This window comes from Eptesicus fuscus, chromosome 4 (assembly GCF_027574615.1).
Source record: "Eptesicus fuscus isolate TK198812 chromosome 4, DD_ASM_mEF_20220401, whole genome shotgun sequence".
NCBI classification, from domain to species: Eukaryota; Metazoa; Chordata; class Mammalia; order Chiroptera; family Vespertilionidae; genus Eptesicus; species Eptesicus fuscus.
In genome coordinates this window covers 108,998,125-109,020,624 of record NC_072476.1, presented here as the reverse complement: position 1 = coordinate 109,020,624, position 22,500 = coordinate 108,998,125, and the positions used below count along the sequence as shown (strand labels likewise).

At 51.7% G+C, this 22,500-nt stretch overlaps 1 protein-coding gene across 1 annotated transcript in view; it reads right to left on the bottom strand.

Moving 5' to 3' along the window:
• ADAMTS12 (ADAM metallopeptidase with thrombospondin type 1 motif 12) overlaps positions 1-21,110 on the bottom strand; it is a 180,630-nt gene extending 159,520 nt beyond the window's left edge. The window contains exons 1-2 of the mRNA XM_008154813.3: positions 20,841-21,110; positions 11,798-12,159 (exon numbers count right to left, since the gene is read on the bottom strand). Of these exons, the coding sequence (XP_008153035.2) occupies positions 11,798-12,159; positions 20,841-20,967 (489 nt within the window). The 5' untranslated portion in view covers positions 20,968-21,110. The remainder of the gene's footprint in view (positions 1-11,797; positions 12,160-20,840) is intronic.
• Positions 21,111-22,500: the final 1,390 nt, after the last annotated feature.

The window sequence follows — 22,500 nt, the reverse complement described above, 5'->3', positions numbered from 1 at the left end:
TGCAGTTGGCTTTCTGAAGGCAGAACGTGGGGCTCTGTGGAAGGGCAGGGAGGCTGCTGGACGGAATAATTAAGTGGGGAGGGGATCCTTGACCCAGCTCTCAGCAGTGCCCTGACTCACTGTGCAAGCCCACCGTGAGCTTCCTCACCTTGCACTGTGGGAGCTTCCACCTGACCACGTTTCGCAAAGATGGACCTCCTGCTATTAGTTACTTAATAAACAAATGAACTTTTGTGAGGGGAAAAGCCTATGGCCATGGGCACAGTACATCTATTCAACATTAAAGTAAGAAATAATCAGTGTGGTTGGAATTTTTCTCAAACAGAATGGAGTTTCCTTTTCTTGTTTCAATTGAGTTCCACTCAACTGACATTCAGGCAAATGGGTTGTGCATTCAAAACTCCGTAACACACATGACATGCACAGCTTCTACCATTGGGTAGGGCACATGCTCAGAGAGAATATTTCTGCTGAGCACTGGAGGGGGGTGGCATTTCCCCCTTTGGATTTGGGGACCATGATGCAAGGTTTGCTTATTTAAAAGGACGGCTAACAAAAGTGCTGCATTTCCCTATCTTTAACCATACCCGGGCCTTGCCTCCATTTATATCAGTATAAACAGAAGGCTCACTCCTTCTGACTCTCATCCATGCACCAGAGACATCCGTCGGAGGCAGAGACGAGACTGAAAAGTGTGAAGGGAAAAGGCCACTTGCTCATTTCCCCATCCTTTGGGGAAGTTTTCTTCTTCCTTTTTTATAATTCAGTCAATATAGTCCTCTTATTAGCACAGCTTCCCGGAACACACTTGTGTCTCTCCAATAGATCTTCCAGAATACAATAGCTATTGAAAAACCATCACCATGGGCCTGGCCAATGTGGTTCAGTGGGTTGGGCATCATCCTGTGCACTGAAAGGTCGCTGGTTCGATTCCTGGTCAGAGCACATGCCGGGGTTGCAGGCTTGATGAGGTGGCAGATGGTTCGTTCTCTCTCTCTCTCTCTCTCTCTCTCTCTCTCTCTCTCTCTCTCTCTTTCCCCTTCCTCTCTCTCTCAAATAAATAAAAATGTATTTTTTACAAAATTCACCATGCATAAAAGATGTGTCCCATAATTTTTTGAAGGCACATGGACATTAGTGTGAGATGATAATGATGAATAACTACAGTAGGGGTGTGATGGGGAAGGAGCAGAAATAAAATGTGTTAAAAAAATAACTTTGTTCCAGTAAGTTCCAAGTGCACTTCAGATCACAGAGCACTACTTGCTTTTCACTTCACAAATCGCTAAACCAAGTGACTTCATTGGACTTAGGCTCAAAAGTGGTGGACTAAGGGGAGAATTTCATTTTTCTCTTTAGTGTTTGTATGAATGTTTCAAGTATTCTACAATAATATTTGTTACTTTTATATTTAGAAAAAACAATAAAGGTTATTTTTAAAACAAGTTCTTTGCATTTTTGGGGAAACATAGAAAGACTTTCCTGCAAAGCCACATACTTAACACGGAGCCAACTGCCAGGTATGTGTCAGGGAATGACTGACTCCTCGCTCAGGAACCCTTGACCGTCTACGAACTCTTGGCTTGCATTCCAGAGGGCCGGGGGCCCTGCCCTTCTCCACAAAACCCCATGGAGGAATCCGAAGGGTAAAGCCCATCCACTACATCCACCCCTCTTAGCACACCCCCTACACACACACACACACACACACACACACACACACACACACACTCACACACACGGTTCACCCCAATTCCCTGGGCAAACAGAAATTCAGGACAGATGTCACCATTTCCCTGGAGGATTAGAACACCATGTTCCCACTCTTCATACACATATGCTGCTGTTGGCCAGGAATTCTTCTTTCAAATGCCTGCATCAAAATACATATTTAGGTCACAAGAAAAGGCTGAGAGGCCTTACTGATACTCAAGATGACAGGATTCATTCTTGGAAACAGTTAAGTCCGAGGTGGCACTTGGGGAGAAGAGAGACAAGAAAAAAAAAGCAGAAAAATCACCTGACCTTGTGGCAACACCTGCCAGAGTAAGAGCAATGGAATATAAAGACAAATCACCATCTCTTCAGCACTTTCCATCACTCATGAACGCTGCTGAACATGTTTCAAATACTATCCCTTCATTCTCAGGACGACCTAGGAAGGCTATTCTATTTTTTACAAATGAGACTCAGGGAAGCGACTTGTCCAAGGCTGCACAGTTAATAAGTGGCCGAGCCAGGATTGGAGCCCAGCCTACCATCAGAGCCCCATTCGTGAGCTCTCAGGACCGGAAGTTCCACAAAGCACCATGGCTAGTCTACTACATCCCCCGTGGGGCCCACAATAAGTATTCACTGAATCATGAAAGCAGACCATGCAGCCCGCCCCTCAAATTAGTTCATTTACTAAGAGACCACGGAGCCAGGTAAGGAATTGTCAAACACGATCTGTGTGGTCCTTACACTAACTTTCCCCATTTTGGACTTAAGATAACTGAGGTTTGGAGAAACTAACTATGTGCAACATTCTCAGGATTGGAAAATACAGAGTAGTGCAAGATTTTTCCCCCACCTGGATAAAATTTATCCTCCTGTATAATAAAAGTCTAATATGCAAATCAACCAAACGGTGGAACGACTGGTAGAATGACCAGTTGCTATGATGCACACTGACCACCAGGGGGCAGACACTCAACACAGGAGCTGCCCCCAGCCCGCAGGCCCCAGGCCAGCCAAGGCGGGTGCCAGCAGGGCCCCCCCCCCCCCTGATTGCCCCACCAGTTGCCCCACAGATTGGCCCTGATTGCCATCCAGGCCTAGGCACCTTACCCGTGCATGAATTTTGTGTACCAGGCCTCTAGTAATCAAATAAAAGATAATACCCACCCATTATCTATCTATCTATCTATCTATCTATCTATCTATCTATCTATCTAGGCAGTTTGTGCAGAGACCCAAATACGTGCTACAGAAGCTCAGTACAAATATAACTATTCCTGGTTTGCTTTCTGCTTTCTTGAAGTCCACATCCTCACTACATTAAACTAACTCACAGCATTCTCCCAAGTGAGAAAGCCGAGTGAATGAATGGGGCGGGCCCTGACATGGGGTGCTCAGCTGACTCTCAGAGGGGGTGACAAGGAAGCACAGAATGGAAGCACCAGAAGGAACCAGGTGAACTTAAGAACGTTCTGCCCCCAAAACAGCAGCAACCAAATACATCCAAAGCAGGCAGCGTGGCTGAAGCCTGAGGACCAGCGGGAAGACGGGAAAACCAGAGCCTGCAGAAGAGGTGGTGCCGGCCCCTGCAGCATCTGGATCTGTCCTAAAAATGATGGGTAACCACTGGATGGGCTTAGTGCACAGACAAGCCCCAATTTATGTTCTTGTCAGGCCAACCTGGCTTTCTGTGTAGAATGAACCACACAGAGGCAAGGGGACCAGGAATGAGACCAGGTAAGAGATGGGGGCACTTGGACTACAGGGGGAGTGGACAAGGGGAGAAGAGAAGGACTTGAACTATGCTTTGGAGACCAAAGCAACAGGACTATGATGGACCTTGATGTGGCGGTGGACAGGGGAGGGGAGGTCCCATTTCCGTTGCATTCAGCCAATGCGTTATAAGAAAGTCATCGTAAGAGCTCCGCTCACCACACCCACACAAATAAACAAATTCCTTTCAACAATTGACCACTTGGGTCCAACAAAAAATTCTTGGAAAGCATCCATTTCTTATAGGAACCTGTGCCTGTAGGGGAGGGAATGCCTGTTTCCAGGTGAATGGGATTCCTGGGCTGAGCTCTTCCTGCTGCCTTCCCAGCATCGGCACTAACTTCTCTGCCTGGTGCTTCTTGGAGGGTATGATGATTTTGAGAAAGAAGCTCAGAGGCGTGTGTGGATTTGATAATAAGGCAATCAGGAGAGAGGTCAAGGGCAGTGAACATCTGCCTTCAATCACAGCATTCCTCAGTGACCACTTCCTACAAGCAGAACACTGCTGAGAATTAATTACTGAGAGAAACCTCGTGTGTAACTTTTCTCCAGGGAAACAGATTTCCTATTGAGCGAGGCTTGCCTCTCAGAAAACGTACTTTTAAGAAGTTTAAAAGTTGTACACCATAAAGAGTTCAATACAAAAACTATAATTAACTAAGAACATTAAAATGTCACAACACCAGTGTGGCTCAGTGGTTGAGCATCAATCTATGAACCAGGAGGTCAAGGTTTGATTCCCAGTCAGGGTACATGCCCAGGTTGTGGGCTCAATCCCCAGTAGGGGATGTGCAGGAGGCAGCTGATCAATGATTCTCATCATTGATGTTTCTATCTTTCTCTCCCTCTCCCTTCCTCTCTGAAATCAATAAAAATATCTTTTTTTTTTAAATGTCACAACTAAATTAGGATCTGTGGTTCAGCTTAACATCTCTCACATTTTTAAAAGGGAGAACTGTCATAAGAAATGACATTGCATTTTAATTACTCTCCACAACATCCGCACAGAAATGCTTACATGGAAATTCCCCCAACACCTCATGGAGACTCACATGGGTGTCTAGACTTCCATGATGAGCAAAAGCTACACAAATTTAGAAAATATGAAGCAATCTTTCAAGAGTTTAAAGGACTAAAAATATTCGATCACAGAAATCATGCCAATTATACAGTATCTTAGAGCCCATCAGCCAGGCTCAATGGGGTCAGAGGATAAAAAAAAAAGATTTTAAATAGAAAATGATAGTATTAGAAGACAAGGGAAGAAAAGGAAAAGAAAGCTAAAAGCAGACTAAGAATCATAGAACATAAAGAGGTTAGAGAAGCTGTCGTGGTAAGATCTGTCCATGGATTCTAACATAACAAAACACTGCAGAGGACAGGAGAGTAGCAACGATGACCACGGGCACAGCTGGCCCCTCTAACCCACCTTCCCTGGCTCCCACGGTCCCGGGGATCTCCTCCGTCATTTCTGAAGCACATCACCTAAGATTCCTCGCCACCCTTTCACCACACTGATGAGAACAGCAGCATCCCCCCCCCCCCCCACTACTGCTTCTGGGCATCATCAGGCGTTCCCGTGTTTGCCAAAGGGATTTCACACACAAAACAGCGTATTCAGATGGAGTTAGTGTCTCTGGGTTTGATGGGCCAAATTTTAATGCACACACAAACCACCTGGGGATCTTGTTAAAACGTAGGTTCCCATTGAACAGAGCGGGGTAGAACCCGAGATTCTGCATTCCTAACAAGCTCCTCGGTGATGCCCAGGCCGCCGGTCCATGGGCCTCACACTTGGCAGCAAGGACCCTGTCCCCTCAAATCACAGACTCAAGGAGGCAAAGCATGTCATCCCAGTAAGAAAAACAACCAGTCAGGTCACACTCAAAGATCGTCTCCAACAACCAAGTAAACAGTGTTTCACCCTGACGGGTTTGGCTCAGTGGATAGAGCGTCGGCCTGTAGACTGAAGGGCCCCAGGTTCGATTCCGGTCAAGGGCATGTACCTTGTTTGCAGGCACATCCCCAGTAGGGAGTGTGCAGGAGGCAGCTGATCCATGTTTCTCTCTCATGGATGTTTCTGACTCTCTATCCTTCTCCCTTCCTCTCTGTAAAAAAAAATCAATGAAAATAGATTTAGAAAAACAACGACACACAAAACAGTGTTTCAATTACCAAAGCATAAACCCAGACCTCCTATTTTCTCACTTCTCAAAGTCCTTATTAAAATCTGTCAGTCAATGGAGACATTTTTGAAAGGAACTAGATCTTTCTGAAAGCTGATATTTAACTCCCTGGACCTACAATTCACGCTGCATCAAAACAACAACAACAACAACAAAAAAAAAAAACACAGGAGAAATACTAAGCCATTAATCATGGAAAACCCTGGACACCTAATCTTCACCGTCTGTCATGAAAACAGAAATGAGGTTCACACTGAAGTGCCTGCGGGAGAGAGACACAGGGGAAGGCAGTGGCATCTCTGTGCCGCATTGGCGTGGACTGTGAGCCAAGTAATTCGCCCAGTAATAGCCAGATCCCTGGCCGCTTGTCTCCCACAACCCCCTTCTCCAGCCCCTCCCAGGACCACAGGGAAGGTCCCTAATTCAAGATCCAGCAAAAGAAAAAAGTAACGCTGCTCCTTTAAGTAGAGGCTCTTCCCTTCCGTTCTCTCTCTCACTTCCAACCCATCAGGCTGGGACCTCACAAAATGAGCCCAATGAACTGGACAGTAAGCAGAAGACGGAGAGGGCGGGGGGACCCCCTGTGTTTACGAGCCTGTAACACAAAGCAGTAACAGGGAGGGGGCCTCCCCCAGCCAGAGGCCCCGCTCATCTCCTGTCTGAGTGAGCATGGGTCTTGCCCTGCCATCCCAAAGGTCAGGGGTCAGGGCACATTCTTCAGGTGGGGAGCTGCATTAGGCGATGCACAGAGCATTTCTTGCCCTCCCCCCACCCCGGGTGAGGGACAGCAAACCCCACACACAGGCCTCCCTGGACTCGATGCGCGTTTCCTGGGGGGGGAGAGGGCTGGAAGCCACCGGGAAAGTTTCCCGCCGGCTCTGCCAGCGGCTCATTCCCCAGCCACACGCCCGGCTGAGCTGAGCTCACCAGCGAGAGGGCAGGCCCGTCCCATTCTCTGATTGTCCGGACAGGACCCAGGAGGACTGACGGCCAGCCAGGAGGGAGGGAGTCCTGTGGTGGTACGACATACACCCTCTCCAGAGGCGCCATCGCACAAGTTTCTAGACGTCACTCACCTCATTTGTAGCATTTACACAGCAAAACGCAGAGGACACTGAAATTTTGCATTTTTGGAAATTAGGACCTAATGCGATGTAAAGAGTTAAAATTATTGTAATCGAATCTCCTGGCAAAAACGGAGAGCTTGCTGGGTAAAGGCTGGAAAGCTATTCTAAAGCTTCAGTGCCCTGCCTCCTCAGAGAAAGAAGGTTCAAGCTCTTTTTTGGCGCACACCTTCCATCTGGTGACAAAAATTCACATTTTCGGTTCGATGTAAAGATGGCCACCCAAGGAAACAAGGGTTGCCTCAGCCCGGCCGCGGGCTCTGCAGCTCGGCAGGGAAGCTCACTGCAGCTGTGGGGTCTGCGTGGACACGTTTCTCCTCCGCACGTGCTTCTAGGACCTGAGCCTGTGAATAGCGTCTTCGCGAGAAGGCCTCCTCCCTTGTTCAGCTCAACGAGCTGTTCCTTGGAGACCAGAAGCAGAGACCCCGTGGCTTCAGGAACTAGACACACACTTGTCCCTCCCCTTGACCCAAAGGCGAGTGGTCACCTCTTGCTGGGAAGTGGTCACCTCTTGCTGCCGCACAACGGGGAAGGACCTGTTACTGGTGCACACAGACAGCCCACCCTCCACAGCGCACCTGACACGGAGACTCATCGGGATGACCACTTGGGAAGTAATGTAAATGTCCAGGCACTGGGCTGTGCACCTGGAACTATCCCGTACCTCAATTCTAATTTTAAAAAAGAAAAAAAAAAGAAATTGAAAACCTCAGGCTTCGGGGAAACAACCTGGGGATGGATTTCGGGGGGCGTTCCCGTGGGACTGTCATCTGGGGCCACAAAGCCGGGCCAAATCCTGCAGGAAGGGCCCCCGTGGCGACTGTGGTGGCAAACATTTGTGCAAATTGCGAGAAAGCATGCAGGGAGACAGATGAGATCCTAGAAGATGCCTCCTCAGACAGATGAGTTTTAAAGGCACCCCATCGAGGCAGACAAACTAGAAAAGGATGCTCCACGTGGGGCTATGGGCCCTTTCCCCCGAGCCAGGGCTTGGTTCCGACTGGCAGACACCAGCCCAGCCATTACCGGTTTGACGAGGACCACTCTAGGCGGGCATTGGCGAATGATGGCACGTGAGCAAATGAACGTGACGCCAGCCAGCTTGTGTGCTCACAGAAAGGAAAGAAACTCACTCGGTGCCTTTTCATAAACATCCATTAATTGTCCAATTATGTGTGGAAGGCTCCAAAGTAAACCCTGTGGATTGGTTCTCCTGGCAAAAGCATTCAATAATTTGGATCTAAAAATTTTCCATCATCTTGGCCACTAGCACATAATTCCATTAGTTAATATTCACTTCTTTGTGCCCCTGTGCTGACTGTGAATCTGAAATCTGCGTCTGAAAATGCCCACGTGGTGGTTCTCACTGCTTGCTGGGAAATGTCCTGTGAGAAATGCCATGTGCGTGGGATTCATCCCTTTTCCCTCAGAGGCTATATCACCATCTCCTTGGGAAGGAGGGAGGACCAAGCTGCACGGACCTTTCCGTTCCACCAGGAAGCCTACGCCGGTCTCATGGGCAGAACTGGAAGAAACCTACTATATTCATGGATGGAAGATTAAACACAGCAATTGTCAATCCCCACCCCCGCCCCAATTAATATCTAAGTTGAATGCAATTCCTATCAAAATCCCAGCAAGATTTTTGTAGCCAGATTATTCGAAAATTGATATGGAAAGGCAAAGGAACTAGCATTACTAACCCAGTTTTTGAAAAAGCAGAGTAAAATGGCAGGAATCAGTCTACCTGAGTTTAAGGCTAATTGTATAGCTATCGAATGAAGATTCTATTGGTGGAGTAAAACACAAAACTCAGAAACAGACTCACAAAACTAGGTCCAACTGATTTTTGACAAGTGTGGAAGGAATCCTAAAAAAGGAAGGTAGCCTTTTTTAAAAATGGTGCTGGAGCAATTGGATACCCACAGGCAAAAGGAAAGAAGGGAGGGAGGAAGGGAGGGAGGGAGGGAAGGAAGGAGGGAGGGAGGGAGGGAGGGAGGGAGGGAGGGAGGGAGGGATGCACACAGACAGCCCACCCTCCACAGTGCCATCTGACGCTGAGACTTACCGGGATGACCACTTTGCAAGTAATATAAATGTCCAATCACTGGGTTGTGGGCTCGATCCCCAGTAGGAGACATACAGGAGGCAGCCAAACGATGTTTTCTCTCTCTCTCTCTCTCTCTCTCTCTCTCTCTCTCTCTCTCTCTCTCTCCTTCCCTTCCTCTTTCTCTAAAGAAAAAAAATCAATAAACATATTTTATATAAAGAAATAAATTCTGTAATTTGAAACTATAGAAGTGTTGAGGGAGAAAAGGTGATGAAAATGGTTGAGAGGGATAGAGGGAGGGCTGCTAAGCTGGGGACATGGGCTAACTAGTCTGAAGGCAGCCTCCAGGGCTGGGGACAGAGCCAGGTGAGAGGATATCCTTACCTAAGTCTCACACCCTATACAAAAATTAACTCAAATGAATCATAAACTTAAATATAAAATGTAAGCCTGAGGAGGGATGGGGCAGGAGGAAATGGTTGTGATCATAAAAGGACAACGTGAGGGACTGTGATGGGAATGTTGGGCATCTTGAGTGTAGAGTAATTTTGCAAGATGTTACCCTGGGGATGGGGAGGTGGGCAAAGGGTCCCTGGGATCCCTTCCTTTTAATTCTGGCGTCTGCATGTGAATCTACAACTACTTCAAAGAAAACATTTAACTTAAAATAAACACACACTAAGAATGATAACGTCTTTCAATACTGTAATCCATAGTTGAGCTCAAAACAAGAAAGGAAGCCTCAGAATGCCAGGAGGGACCGGAAAGGAGAGGTGAGTGGGCGCTGAGGCTGCATATCCTGGAGAGAGCCACACTCAGTTCCTCGGATTAGGGGTCAGGACTGAGTTCCCAGCAACGGCTGGAATTGAGGCTGGGTTTAGGACGGAGCCAAGAGCCGTATTTACTTTAATAAAGCACGAGCGAGAAGATTGTCCCTGACTGTGAACAGAAACTACAAATATTTTTTCCAGACTCAGATATACAATCTGGGTGGTGGGTACCTAAACCCAGCCCTTGGTGAAAGGGGAGGCCCCATAAGGAGTCTAAACCCCAATCCTGTATCACACAAAAGTGTGAAGTCTAACATTTTAAACTATCCTCCAAGCACCAAAATCTAAACTGAAATACCAACAATAAACTAACTTAGAACAAACCCTGTAGGGCCCCTGGTAACAGCAAATCCAAAGCCACCCACTGAGATGCTCACAGGTCACAACTCCCACTGAGGGTGACTTCTGAGCCTAATTGATTAAAGAACACGGATCCTCCTTCAAAGAACTGAGACTGGAACAAATCAACTAAACTGTTCAAAAGAAATAAATTCTTCCCTGGTTGTTGTGGCTCAGTGGATTGGGCATCGTCCTGTGCACCAAAAGGTTGCTGGTTCAAGTCCCGGTCAGGGCACATGCTTGGGTTGTGGAATCGATCCCCAGTAGGAGACATACAGGAAGCAGCCAAACGATGTTTCTCTCTCTCTCTCTCTCTCTCCTCTCTCTCCTCCCTCCCTCCTCCCTCTCCTTCCTTCCCTTCCTCTTTCTCTAAAGAAAAAAAAATCAATAAACATATTTTATATAAAGAAATAAATTCTGTAATTTGAAACTATAGAAGTGTTGAGGGGGAAAAGGTGATGAAAATGGTTGAGAGGGACAGAGGGAGGGCTGCTAAGCTGGGGACATGGGCTAACTCAGTCTGAAGGCAGCCTCCAGGGCTGGGGACAGAGCCAGGTGAGAGGATATTAAATGGAGGGAGATGGTCATCCCACACCTTGTCATGGGTGACTTTTCTGGGTCTTCAATTTGCAACCATCTGAGTCTGCTCCAACAGAGAATTCAAATTAGAGACAACTCCCAGAGAACACAGCCTCTAGCATGAGGATGACCACATCTGAAGCACACCCTGTGCCCTCCTGAGCCACAGGGATGAGCGGCAGATGTCCCATTGCACATGACAGAGCTTCCTTCCTCAGAAAGCCTTCCCAGATGCCACTCAGGGCGGGAGGCCTAGCGCCAGCTTACCCGACGCCTGCCATCCTGTGAGTCTAAGTGTGGGTCATCCCTCCATGAAAGGCAAAATGAATATCCTGGAGACGGGACCCAGACAAGTGATCCGGAAAAATCAGACACCAGCCCAACCATTACCCTTTTGACAGGACCACTCTAGGCGGGCATTGGCCAATTACGGCACGCGAGCAAATGAACTTGACGCCAGCCAGCTTGTGTCCTCACAGAAAGGAAAGAAACTCATCGGGCTTTTGGTGCCTTTTTAAATTAAGTGTATTGGGGTGACAATGGTAATAGGGTCACATAGGTTTCAAGTGTACATTGCTATGATACATGACCTGTACGTTGCATTATGTAGCCACCACTCATAGTCAAATCATCTTGTCTTGGTGCCTTTTTTAGAAACATCCGTTGATTCTCCAATTATGTGTGAAAGGCTCCCACGTAATCCCAGTGGACTGGTTCTTCTGGCAAAATCACTCAATGATTTGAATCTAAAAAATTTTCCATCATCTTGGCTACTACCACATAATTCCGTTAATTAAAATTTGCTTCTTTGAGCTCCTGAATTTAGTATGAATCTGAACTCTGAATCTGAAAATGCCCACATGGTGGTTCTCCCGGCTTGCAGGGGCCATTTGCCATGGGAAAGGTCCCATTGTTCTGCTCCCAAGCCTGGGAGCCATTGAGAGCAGTGGTGTCAACCCTGGCTGCAGGCTGGAATCACCTGGTACTCGAGGGCCCTTCCTCTCCACCCCCAGATTTACTGGCTTTTAACTTTATGCACCTTTTCCTTAACGCATTTAGAGGCCACGATCATGCACATCCTAAGTGTTCAATTCACATGTGTTGACCGCATCTGTGAACCCATCGGCTGTGAGTGTGTAGGTCAAGGTGCTCGGGGTTGGGACACAGAGGAGGGAGGTGATGGAGCCAGGTACTCACCAGTCCATGGCAGGAACTCAGGGCTGCGGTCCCGATTCTGGCGCCCCGCTGCAGGACTGTGCCCCGGAGATGGCAGGGGGGGCCGGAGGAAGCCACCATCTTAACATGGGACAGGTTCCCATACCTTCTCTCCACGATGTAGCTTTGGGAAAGAAATTCCTCGTTGACCGTCAAGTTAAAAACCAGGTCCTCCTCCTCATGGGAAATTCTGTAGTACACCCAGTCCTCTGGGCTCCCCAAGTCCCGCTTCCTCCTGCTGCTGGTGAAGGGAGGGTGCAAGCCATAGGACAGGAAATGCCCTCGAGCGTCTACTCGCACGGGTGCCACCACGTGGTATTCTGGCAGGGCCTTGATGAAATTCTCTGGGGGGAAAAAAAGGAGACAGAATAAAACAGACATCCCTGCTGGGTCTGTAGCAAGGCCAATGCTCTCCCTCTGGAACCTGGATTTTAGCTTGTTGATTACAAGACCCCACTGTTGACTTGAAGGTTCGAGATCCTTCCCACCATACAAATACTGTCAACATTAAGTTCCCTGAACAACTGACACGGGGCTCCCTCTGCGATGGCGTGACCATTGAAGCTGACACTAAGGCGCAGCTCTGGATGGCAGATGTCTCACCAGAGACAAATTAAGGCGAGAATGGATGCATGAGGAATACTTTTAGGAGGAAGGCAAGATCAGTATGACGAACGTGAGCATTTCAAGTCTAGAGTTCATCAATACAAACGGTGGTACCTCCCTGTCTAGTAAGCAGTTTAAGCACCTTGGGAAGGTCCTGGTAAGTCAGGTTGAAGAACAAAATGCAAAAACACAGCAACGTCATATACACTCTGACGACCCTCACACCTCTTACAGCATAAGTGGTCCCATACCGGAGCTCACAGGATCTTGGGTGTTTCTTTTTTATTTTTTAAAAATATACGAAATGAAAGGGTAAGTGAGTCTATGAGGATCCGAGGCATGGGTGCAAGATATGACAACTGCCACTTTAACAACGCGATACAGGACCACTCACTCCTCCCACCACAGGAACACGTGCACCTTGATTTCCTCACACAGATCCGCCACCGCTTCCTCATCTTGATCTTGGAGAATAACGAGCAATCTATTCGGGAGTAGTTATCACTATGGATTTCAGACTACTTAAAGCAGACCAGTAACAGCAAGATAAACTAAAACTGATATTTTGCTTGTGGTAAAAAAATAGGTAAAAAGAAAACAAAAACAGTCAGGAAGGAAGGGGAGGGAGGGAGCGGCCTCCCTCCTGGCCTCCTCACCGCTGTTCTGGCACTTTCTAACTTATATCACTTTGTTCAAGTCATTTCTCCAACTACTTACTATGTTGTTCACATTCCCTATCGATAGCCCATTTATTCCTGTTTCTGCTTTGAAGTCCCAACTCCAGTCCTCCCTCCTCTTTCTCCTGATGTCCCTGGTCGAAGTTCCCTCTGCCTCCTCTCAGCCCCCAGGTCCTTACTTTCTGCAGCTCCCAGAATAGCCTGCGTTCACAATGCCTTTTGTTTATTATACCGTTTATCCCCACCCAGCATGGACGGAGCAGTGGACACGCTGGTGGCTGGTAAGTTAGAAGAACTGGACCTGCTGGGTGCCATGATGCAAGCGAGACCTTTCCCCCAGACAACTGCCTTCAAACACGCTGTGTAGAGGCTCATCTCCACCTGGGATGGAATCTGGGACAGAGCACTGCGTTTCCCTCTGAGGTGCTAACACACTGCCTCAGTTTCCAGGTGTACAATCTCCAGACCCATTGCTCCCAACAGCAGCTAGGAACAACAGACCATGTTGTGACATGGGCAGATCTTCCAAGCAGTGCTCAATGAAAAACACGAGACAAAACGAGTTAATACCGAGCGATTTACATTCATGGAAACTATGTGCACACAGAAACAACACTGCGAAGAGTGCCAGGGCATACGCAAACAAAAAATACATGTGGAATCCATTAACACGGTTTTCTAGAGGAAGAATGGAAGTGGGGAATGGGGGGGGGGGGGAATGCACAGATAAATAAAGCAAGAAAGGGGTTTTGCACAAATTAGTGATGCTACCACGCCAAGAACTAGGGGTCAAACTGACTCAGTCCTCTGCCCCGCCCACTCCCCCAGGGATATCTGGGCTCTTTAGCATCTATCAGAGCTTCCCACCCCTCCAAGTTCAGAGCTCCTAAGAGGAAAGGCCAGGTTGGGTGGGGCGATGCAGGCGGCTCCTGTGGGTAAGTGTTCTGTGTTTCTCATCTCTTCTGCTGCTTGTAGTGAAGTCCCTGGCTCCCCCAGGGTTAGGGCAGTGGGGGGAAGTGAGAGGCAGGAGAGTCTTACTCAGCTGCATATAGCATCACCGTGCGGCGGTCCCCTGTCCGTGGCCAATGTCCAGATGCCGACTCCCTCTCTCAGGAGCGGATCTTGCGTCCTTTAAGATACAAAATGCTTGTCTCTGAAGATAAACTCAAAGTATTAAACATGATTTTTAAAAGTATAAATGAAAAGCTAAAGCACCTATTTCCCAAAGAATAAAAGAGCAAACAAATTTACAGCTTTTGACCAAGTTGCCTTTAGCCTAATGGCTTTTTTAAAGAGCCAGCATAAGGTGGCTGCACAATAATATAATGATAATTACTGTAGCCATTTAATGAGCACTTGCTATGAGCCAGGTACCGTAAGTCTCTTCTCATTCAGTATTCACAATAACCCCTTGATATAGAGTATTATCCCCATATCATAAACTGAGTCTAAGGGAGAACACAGAGCCAATATGCAACAGAACTTGGATTAAAATCGTGTACTTCCTATTTCAAAATCATGTTCTTGCCACAGTACTTCATGTACATATATGCAGCTGCACTTGGCAGAGATTATAACAGAGCAGAGGTAATAGCATGGCCCCCGCTGATGATGATCTAACAAGCAGAGAACTGCTTGACTTCTTTAAGAGGCCTCTATTCGCTCAGCAATAAATGGAACTAATTGCCTCTACTGGGCAGAGTAATGGGAGGTAAGACTGGCTTTGCCTCTTGATGTTATTGCAAAGGAGGCAGCAAAGCCATGTCACCCCACAGGTGTGGATGGCAACAGGAGGCCATGAGCGGAGTCTGGCTAATGTGGGTGGCCCAACTACAGTTGCCTCGTGTTTGCCCTCGGCATGGTAACAGTGTCTCCCTCCTCGGGTGGTGTGCTCATCCAATGTATTAGCACAGTAAACAGATTCAGAACAAGGCCTGACAAGGAGCACTCACTAGCTCTCACTGGTATTAAAGACACTGGTTGAACGTCATTAGTTTGTAAAATTAGGTAGCTATTCCTTGGCCAACAGGAAGCAGAGTTCAGAGGGAATGCGATAGGGATGGAGAAATAAGAGGTCAGGAAATAGTCACAGCTCCTAACTCTTACCATTCCCATGGTCAAGCACAGCGTTAAGACAACACCGACTTGGTCTTGTCTAATGCTTACAGGTCTGCGGGGAAGGTATTATGAATGGTGTCCCTTGTCTTGGCTTCCATTCTCACCACTTTAAAAATAGTAACACGGGTGAGGATTTGTGCTGGGCGAGCTGACCCCAGAGCCCACCCTCCGACCGAAGCCAGAGGGCTCCTCAAGGGCCCACCGCTGAGCTCCAGCGTGGAGCTGAGGGGAGGCGAAGACGCACCCTAAGGACATCATGGCCCACACTGGGGTTTAGGAAAATAATTCCGAGCCCTGAACACTCTGACCTGCCGTGTCTAAAATTCAATTTGAAACCACCAATTCTGATACTTGATGCGAAACTGTGAGTGAAGCCTGTTGGCAGTTTTGAAAATAGCAAACGCCAAGTGGTCTCCTAGCCTCCGCTTAGAAAGGAGGTGAGAGAATGTGCACCTGCCGGTTTGTATAAGTTTTAGGTTAAACTGTGGTTATTCTTCATATTTATTTCTATCTTAGAGAGCAATTGGATTTCTAAGAGTCCTTACTGGAAAGGGCAATGACATTCCTGGGAGGGAAGTTTATTTTCGTAATTATCCTCCACAGATGGCTATCAGCTTTCCACTGTATTTTTATCCTAGAAAACCACGCATGAGGAAATGTGAAGAATGCCGTTGGTCCCTTCCCAGTTGTAAAATACAGAAGGTTGGATCTGCTCACCAGCCCCGTGATTAACCTGCTCATTATTGTTAACACAAAAAATACCAAAACTGTGAGGTCTCTTCCTACACTAAGAAAATGTCTGAAACGGGAATTTTTGGGGGTGAAAAAGACAGATTTAGGACATTTTAGAAATCAAGGGGACCATGGAGGAAGCACAGGGCTGCAGAGCAGCAGAAGGTACATTTCCATAGAATGGGGGAGCTGAAGAGCTGCAACAGGTACATTTCCATAGAATGGGGGAGCTGGGAACAGCAAAAGGTCTAGATTTACAAAATACAGAGAAGGAAGCCCTTCATCCAGAAGGAGAAGAAGAAAGCCCAAAGGGAATAGGAAAACAATAAGGAAGGAGGGTGGGGGGAGAACTTCACATGTCCCATGTGAGGTTGACCTTTGAGCTCAGAAGTTACTGTAGTAACCAATCCAAGGGAATAGTGACCAATCAGAGGGGCTATCAAGGCATCAGGATCTGCAGCCTTTATAAGCCGCAGGGAAAAGGGACTCAGTCGGACCCTTTCCCATCCCTATGTGGGAGTCTGTGCTGTGAGACTCTTTCCCCTCCCAACGCTGGAGTCTGTACTCGTCCTATCTAATAAAGAGGGAATATGCTAATTAACCCTCACACCATTGCAAAGATGGCGGTGCCCACAGCCAACAAGGAGGGAATATGCTAATTGACTGTCACACCCTCAAAGATGGTGGCACCCACAGCCACAAGATGGCGGTGCCCAGTCCCCTCAGCCCCGCCAGGGTGGCAGGCATGCAGCAAGGCTGGGCCCGCCTGCAGAGCTCCCCAGTCCTCTCAGCCCCTAGCTGCTCAGGGCAGCCCAAGGCTCAGGTAACCAGGGCTGGCCGAGGCTTGTGCTGCCGGCAGTGGCAGCAGCAGAGGTGTGATGGGGGTGTCGCCTTCCCCTGATCGCCGGGTCGCCACCTGCCCCTGAGGGCTCCCGGACTGTGAGAGGGGGCAGGCCGGGCTGAGGGACCTCCCCCTCCAGTGCATGAATTTTCATGCACAGGGCCTCTAGTTCTTTAATAAATTTCCACCTTTGCTATACCACCTTCTGTCCATGGATTCATTCTTAGACTCCAGCAGACAAAGAACCCGGGACATCCTGCTCAGTCCAAAAATTCTGCTTCAATGTCTAAAATCACTTTCTCCACGCAGAATTTATTTTTTGCAAATGGTATGAGTGCATGATCTTAACATTTGTGTTTGAAACACGGCAACGCTCCCAGCGTTCCCACACATGTGTGTGCAGCCCAGAGCACGTCTCTAACATGGGGTCAAGTGCCTGCCCTGTTGACTTCATGGAGCTCTCAGGAGAAAAAGAGGCCACAGAAGTGGCCGGGGACTTGTAAACAGTCCAGGGAACAGCACACCCAAGGGGGCGGCATTGGCTGTAGAAGAGTGCTGTGAGCAAGAGGAGTATTTCCGGTTGTTCTGATCCTTGGTGCGGACCCTGTGGCAGTCACTGCACAACTGAGCCATGCGGAAAGTCTACTGAGGAGTTTGCCCATCTGCCTGGTTCTAGTCCCGGGAAGGGCTGGACTGATCTCTGTACTCCTTCCTCCGTCTAAAATCCTGCCTCGGCCCGGCGCTTCAACCAGAAAGAACCTCACTGGCTACCTCGGGTCTGAGTGAGTTTCCAAGTGTGGGACTCTTCACCCCTTTGGTGAAACAGCAATGGGCAGGTGCTCCATGGATGCATATTGACTAACAGGCCGCCCACCTAGACCGCCCCTTCCTCACCTGTAAAAACAAGAAGGATGGGAGAAGCGATACCTAAAGTAATGTGCAAGTTTCAATGTTCAGAATGTGGGTGCAATTCAACAACGTCACCAGAGCTCCCGTGGGAGTCCAGGGAGACGGGCTAATGGTGAAGCAGGAGGCAGCTCACCGGGGAGCAAACCCAGGCCATCCTACTCCCAGGAAGCTCGGCATGTCCTGCTCTGACTGGTCGCCCTCTCAGCTCAGTCCCAAATGGAGCTCCGCTCAGAAACTTCTCCTCTGCGTAAAATGAGGGTTAAGGACAACTATGTAGGTGAAGAGGCTTTTAAAATCCGAAATTATTTTGAAAACCTAAAATACGCACCATCGCTAATAAGCTCGGAGCACTTTACAGCTGCTCCCACGTCAAACACTCTCCGTGCATAGCCCTCGAGGTGGCCAGGGAGGGCGACCATCTCCCACGGTCCAGGGGAGAGAAGCGAGGCCCTGGGCGCCACACCCAGCGGCACGTCCTAGGAGGCGACGCCGGCGGGCAGAGCGGAAAGCCAGCCCGGGAGAATGCGTGTCTTAGAACCCAGCCATCTCCAAGCTCCCAGGCTTTGTCTGTGCTGCCACTGAGGAGAGACTCCTCACAAAGGAGCTGCTCTGCAAAGAACAACAACCGCTGCTCTTTCAAACTGGGGTGGGAGATGGTATCGGACCGTTTACACAGGCGAATGGCGGCCTGACATCTGAGCCCAGCGCTGCGGCCCAGCGGCCCAGGAAAGCACAGGGGCTGGGCCTGCGGCTCCTGACCCGGGCCCGACCCGCAGCAGGGGAGCGCTCCAGCAGCTTTGGGCTCTGCGATGTGGGCAGAAAGCCCTGCGTGGAAACCCTCAGGAGGGGGCGCTGGGGATGTGTGGCCCCAGGCGGTCTTGGGACAGAGGGGCTCAGGAAGCTGTGGAATCTCCAGGACTTGAGCACAGTCAGCAGACACAGGGCTTCAGGGATGCTAGCCCAGGGCTCTGTGCTGTGCCCGCCTGTGTGTGCTGTGCCCGCCTGTGTGTGCTGTGCCCGCCTGTGTGTGCTGTCCCCACATGTGTGCGCTGTCCCCGCCTGTGTGTGCTGTCCCCGCCTGTGCTGTGCCCGCCTGTGTCCTGTGTGTGCTGTGCCTGCCTGTGTGTGCTGTCCCCGCCTGTGTGTGCTGTGCCCGCCTGTGTGTGCTGTCCCCGCCTGTGCGTGCTGTGCCCGCCTGTGTGTGCTGTCCCTGCCTGTGTGTGCTGTCCCCGCCTGTGTGTGCTGTGCCTGCCTGTACGTGCTGTGCCTGCCTGTGCGCGCTGTCCCCACATGTGTGTGCTGTCCCCACATGTGTGTGCTGTCCCCACCTGTGTGCGCTGTCCCCGCCTGTGTGCGCTGTGCCCGCCTGTGTGCGCTGTGCCCGCCTGTGTGCGCTGTCCCCACATGTGTGTGCTGTCCCCGCCTGTGTGTGCTGTGCCCGCCTGTGTCCTGTGTGTGCTGTCCCCACATGTGTGTGCTGTCCCCGCCTGTGTGTGCTGTCCCCGCCTGTGTCCTGTGTGTGCTGTCCCCGCATGTGTGCGCTGTCCCCGCCTGTGTGCGCTGTGCCCGCCTGTGTGCGCTGTCCCCGCCTGTGTGTGCTGTCCCCGCCTGTGTGCGCTGTCCCCGCCTGTGTGCGCTGTGCCCGCCTGTGTGCGCTGTCCCCGCCTGTGTGTGCTGTCCCCGCCTGTGTGCGCTGTCCCCGCCTGTGTGCGCTGTGCCCGCCTGTGCGCGCTGTCCCCGCCTGTGTGCGCTGTGCCCGCCTGTGTGCGCTGTCCCCGCCTGTGTGCTGTGCCCGCCTGTGCGCTGTGCCCGCCTGTGTGCGCTGTCCCCGCCTGTGTGCGCTGTCCCCGCCTGTGTGTGCTGTCCCCACATGTGTGTGCTGTGCCCGCCTGTGTGAGCTGTGCCCGCCTGTGTGCGCTGTGCCTGCCTGTGTGCGCTGTGCCCGCCTGTGTGTGCTGTCCCCGCCTGTGTGTGCTGTGCCCGCCTGTGTGCGCTGTCCCCGCGTGTGCTGTCCCCACATGTGTGCGCTGTCCCCGCCTGTGTGCGCTGTCCCCACCTGTGTGTGCTGTCCCCACATGTGCGTGCTGTCCCCGCCTGTGTGCACTGTCCCTAGCAGGGCCGTTGGGCGATGCTGCTGGACGGTAGGAGGCCAGCCCCGAGTCAGGCCCTGTGTTCAGACCTCCCTCCACCACGCGCCAGGCCCACAAGCTCTCCACGCTTCAGGGGCCTGTGAAACGGAGCCAGTGCCCACGGCCCCTGCACCAGGGGGCGGGGTGGGCGGTCAGGGGGCTGACCCCGGGTGCCCTGGCCCTGCTGGTGCCCGGATCGCTCTACTGTTCTCCCCAGCCCCCACGAACTCCCCGCCCAACAGGAGGGTGTCTCCGACCCGCAGGTCCAATGAGCCAACAGAGGCAACAGGACCAGCCTTCCAGGGTGTGAGGTCAAAAAGGTCAAAAAGGTCAAAAAGAATGAACAAGATAACAACCACGGATGGTCTGTCACAGCTGCCCCGCGCTTTGCTTTCTAGGGCATCGGGGCTTCGGAGACTCCGCCAGCGGCGCAGCCGCTGTGACCGGGCAGGTGGGGCAGAGCAAGGTGGGCCCTAGGCGTCCAGTTTCCCCAGAAGGACTGTTCTTTCTAGAACACAGCCCTGCACTTTCCAGGAAACCAGAACACAGCCGCCTCCCGCAGCAGGGGGCGGGATCGCGCTTCCCCTTCCTCCCCAGAGTTTGAAAGGCAATGTCTGCCCGGGGCCAGCTGGGACTTGGATGAAAAGTCACTTTCCGTGTTCAGAGTCCGAAAACGGGGGCGCTGAACCAGGCAGCTTCAGGGGACACAAAGGAGGCAGGTGTGTGTGTGGGGGGGGGGGGGTTGCCCGCCACCTCCGGAGCCCTGGCTGCGGCAGCATGGGCGCAGAGAGGTGGGGACCCTCACTTTTGGGGAGAAGGAAGGAATCCTCACCGAAAAACGCTGACGCCCCAGAACCCCTAGTTCCTGAGCTCCGGGCTCGGATTTCCTTACAACTCCGCAGAGTTCAGCGCGTGGGGGGAGGGGAAGGGAGCCACCCGCTCCTCACCCTGGGCACGATCACCCCGGGCACGATCACCCCGGGTTTGAACGGAAATACAGAAAAGCCACCCACCTTGCCTCCGGTCGCGGAAGCGCACCTGGCCGGACGGCGCGTGCGCCCCGTCGCCCGGGCCCCCGAGGCCCAGGAGCTGAGCCAGCACCCAGAGGTGCGCGAGCCGGCTCCTCGGGGCACATGGCATGGTGCAGGTGCGGGGAGCGGCCGCGTTGCCAGGGGTGGGCTCTCAGCTGGAGGAACGGCTCCCGTGGCCCCGCGGGGAGACGCCGGCGCGCATGGCCCAGGAGCGGGGGCGAGCCGCGGCCCGGCTGCCCGGGTCTCCCTCCGCTTTTCCCGGCAGAGAGGGGCTGGTTCCCTGGACCCCCTCCCGCCTCCGGAAAGGGGGGTGCTGGCAGCTGACAGCGTCTGTGTGGCGCGGGGAGTGCAGAGGCTGGGGGTGGGAGGGCGCAGCCCACCCCAGGTCCCCACCCCTCTCCCTCCCGGCCCCGCCTCGCAGGCTGCGGGCTCTGCGCATCTTCCTCCGGGACGCCCACCCCCGCTCCTCCGCCCCGCCCAGAGCCCGGCCGGCCGGCCAAATAGGGGAGCCCCGCGAGAGCCACCCTGGGCGGGACTCCGGAGAGGCCCCGGGCGGCCCCTCGCGGCCCAAACCCGGGCGGACTGGAGCGCAGAGACGGCCGGCGCCCCCTGCCCGCCCCGCCCCCAGCTCAGTGCTGCCCCCTTCCTGCTCCCTCCTCCCGGATCCCCAACTTTTCCTCACACCCTCACTGCACCGAGCCTCCTTAGCTGGTCACATGTTCCTGGGGTTCCCCTGCAGGGCGAGCTGGGGCTCCCATGTGAAAAAGCAACAGATAGCTTTTCTCTCTGCTGGCTTGGCCTTGGACTAGTCCCTTCCTGCTACAGCGGGTGAGGGGACCGAGTGATGGGAGGCTGCCGGTCTCTCTGGGCTTCCTGCCTCAACGCACACCAGAAGGGAGGGGAGGGGAGGGGAGGGGAGGGGGGTGAGTCAGCCCCAGGAGGTGTCCTCTCTCAGGGCACCCCAACCGGCTGCCCGGGGAGGGGTGGCCCTTCAGAGGCTGACACTTCACATCACTGAGAGAATGCCACAAACCAGGGAGCTTGCCAGGCTTCCTGACAATTCGCTGCGATAATCCCGCCCAGATTTTGCACCTCTGGACTTCAACAGGCCCCCTCACTCCATCCCGGGGGGAATTTGGCCCCATGTTGGTTCTCCATGGCTCCCAGCCAACCACATGTATCCAGCCAGAGGTTGGGGATGTCAGCTCATCCAACCAGAAAGGGACTGGTTACCTTGATTTAAGGGGGGAGGTGAGGGGGCAGCCAGTTCAAAGCAGTGACCCAGGCAGGGTGGTCCTCACAGGCCTGGGTGGAGAGGCTGCAGAACTTCAGACGGGACACACGCACCCCGCACTTCCAGGGGTTGTGCTAGTTCCCTATGGCGGCCATCACAAAGTCCCATACACTTGGCAGCTTCACACACCACAAATGTATGACCTTACAGTTCCGGAGGCCAGACATCTGAGACGGGGCTCGCTGGGCTAAAATGCAGGAGATGTTAGCACTGCGCTCCTTCCCGAGACGCTGGGGAGAACCCCTTTTCTCGCCTGTTCCATCTCCGAGAGGGGCTGCTTGCATCCCTTGGCGCGTGGCCCTCTTCCCTCATGGTCAAAACCAGCGATGGCCTGTTGAGCCTTTTGTG